Raw genomic sequence first — 2,103 nt, 5'->3', positions numbered from 1 at the left:
CATAGAGGCCCAACTGATGCAGGTCCGGGCTGATGCAGAACGCCAGAACAAGGAGTACAATGAGCTCCTTGACATGAAGATCAGGCTGGAGCAGGAAATCGCTACTTACCGGCGCCTCCTGGAAGGAGAAGATCTGTAAGGACCTTACTAGAATCCAGGGATATGTCTACACAATGTGCTATGTTAATGTCCACACGTTAAGCCCTGTCACTCATTCCCCAGCATCAATGCAATGCCTATCACAAAATCAATTACACACACACACACACCAACAAAGCAAAAATATATCCAAAAGTGCCCACACCCCCAAAATACCAAATATAGGCTTTGTACTTGAGGTTGTGTTATAGAGATGAAAAAGATTATGCAAATGTTCATTTTTATAATGAATACATAATTGAAAGCAAAATAACTTTTTAAAATTCTCACTGAGAGGTCATGAACTGCGCCACCGGCCACAGAGGTCTGTGGGAACCAGTTGAAGAATGTTGCAGCAGCACCTGTCTTCAAATACCACACCCAAGAAAGTCACAGAGAACACAGATTTCAACTCCTATTATAGTTAGGATATTTCAATTAGGGAAACGTTTAGCATGTGTTAAATGAGTCCGTTTGGAAGCTATGTATTTTTCAAGTTAAAAACTAAGACGCTCTGCCCTAGCCGGTTGGGCGCAATGGATAGAGTTTGGCCCTTGAACTGAAGAGTCCTGGGTTCGACCCCGGTTGCAGGCTGGATCCCCAGCTCCTGGTCAAGCCACGTGCAGGAGGCAACCAATCAATGTGTCTCTCTCACATCGTTGTTTTTCCCTCTGAGTCTCCCCCCCTCCCCACCTGCTTCCACTCTCTCTAAAAAAATCAACGGAAAAATATCCTCAGGTGAGGATTAACAAAAAAAAAAAGCATGACACTCAAGTTAGAAGAGACAAGCATAATAAAAGGGGGGAAAATACAAACACAGGATTAAAACATCACTCAGACTTTATTTCGAAACAAAATGACAGGACGGTGCTTCATTTTCAACATGGCAATAACACTTTTTTTCTGTTTCTTTTTCTTTTCTTAAAAGAAGCATCCTGGAGGAGAAAGCAGGTAAGTGTTCTAATTTCACACATTACCTGTAAGACTAAACCCTCCCTCAGTAGCTTACCATTTCTTAGCTGCCACTGGTGAGAAGTAAAGGGAGATCAGTTCTCAAGTGAGCTGATACTACCCTCGGGATTCTGAAAAGCAAGCACATCACATAAAGGAGATCTCCCTGTGGGAAATCTGTCACACCCCCAGGACAGAGTGATTTTCTTGGCCCTACGCTACTGTTGTCCTGAGACATCCTGAAATCTTGAAAATGAAAAACAGGGTGAAAATGTGCAATTTGCTTAGTTCAATATTATATATTTCTCTTTGGGGCTGAGAAGAGTAGAAAATATATAAATTTGGGAAGAGTGGCACCTTTTCTGCATTTATTTTTAAAATGGACTTAAGATCACTTAAGAAAGAGAACTTTTGTCTAAAAGAAGGAAGTATATACAAAATAATTGAAGTTGAGGATTATAAACCAGCAGAGTTATGTGTCTGAATTAACATTTTATATTTCAATCTAAATTCAGATGTAAAGAAAACCAGGAAGATTAAGACAGTGGTGGAAGAAGTAGTGGATGGCAAGGTCGTGTCATCTGAAGTCCAAGAAATGGAAGAAAGTATATAAACCCCCGCCAGACGGAGATGCTGCTGAGGGCCTGAGAGAAGTGGAGCTGTAATGTCTGCTCCCTACAGGAAAGCGGCCATCAGAAAGCACCATTAGCGCTTACTACTGGTGCGGTGGAGGGGGTGGCCCATCTATCTATCAGTCTCTGTAATTGAACATAAATGTTTTACTCAAAGGAGCTGCAAATTGCCAGCAAAAGTGAAATCCAATGAGCATTAGGATATTTAAAACATCATTACTGCCATCTTTACCATGAAACATTAATTACAAGCTATAGACCACCTAATATCAATTTATTAATGTTCCTGAAAATTACAACACATTTTCAATGATATTAAACCTCATGAAGCAGAGGGTCTATGCAAATAAATCTCTTTCTCTTGAATTTCTTCTGTTTTGGA

The 2,103-nt window shown here is 40.6% G+C and overlaps 1 protein-coding gene across 1 annotated transcript in view; it reads left to right on the top strand.

Moving 5' to 3' along the window:
* The window catches only part of KRT20 (keratin 20, type I), an 8,112-nt gene extending 6,277 nt beyond the window's left edge, over nucleotides 1-1,835 (top strand). Inside the window, exons 7-10 of the mRNA XM_006774438.2 lie at nucleotides 6-135; nucleotides 525-561; nucleotides 1,080-1,089; nucleotides 1,605-1,835. Coding sequence (XP_006774501.1) covers nucleotides 6-135; nucleotides 525-561; nucleotides 1,080-1,089; nucleotides 1,605-1,702 — 275 coding nt within the window. The 3' untranslated portion in view covers nucleotides 1,703-1,835. The remainder of the gene's footprint in view (nucleotides 1-5; nucleotides 136-524; nucleotides 562-1,079; nucleotides 1,090-1,604) is intronic.
* The last annotated feature ends 268 nt before the right edge of the window (nucleotides 1,836-2,103 follow it).

The sequence above is a fragment of the Myotis davidii genome, unplaced genomic scaffold, assembly GCF_000327345.1.
Source record: "Myotis davidii unplaced genomic scaffold, ASM32734v1 scaffold327, whole genome shotgun sequence".
In the NCBI taxonomy this organism is placed as follows: domain Eukaryota; kingdom Metazoa; phylum Chordata; class Mammalia; order Chiroptera; family Vespertilionidae; genus Myotis; species Myotis davidii.
This window is presented reverse-complemented; position numbering and strand designations above follow the sequence as displayed.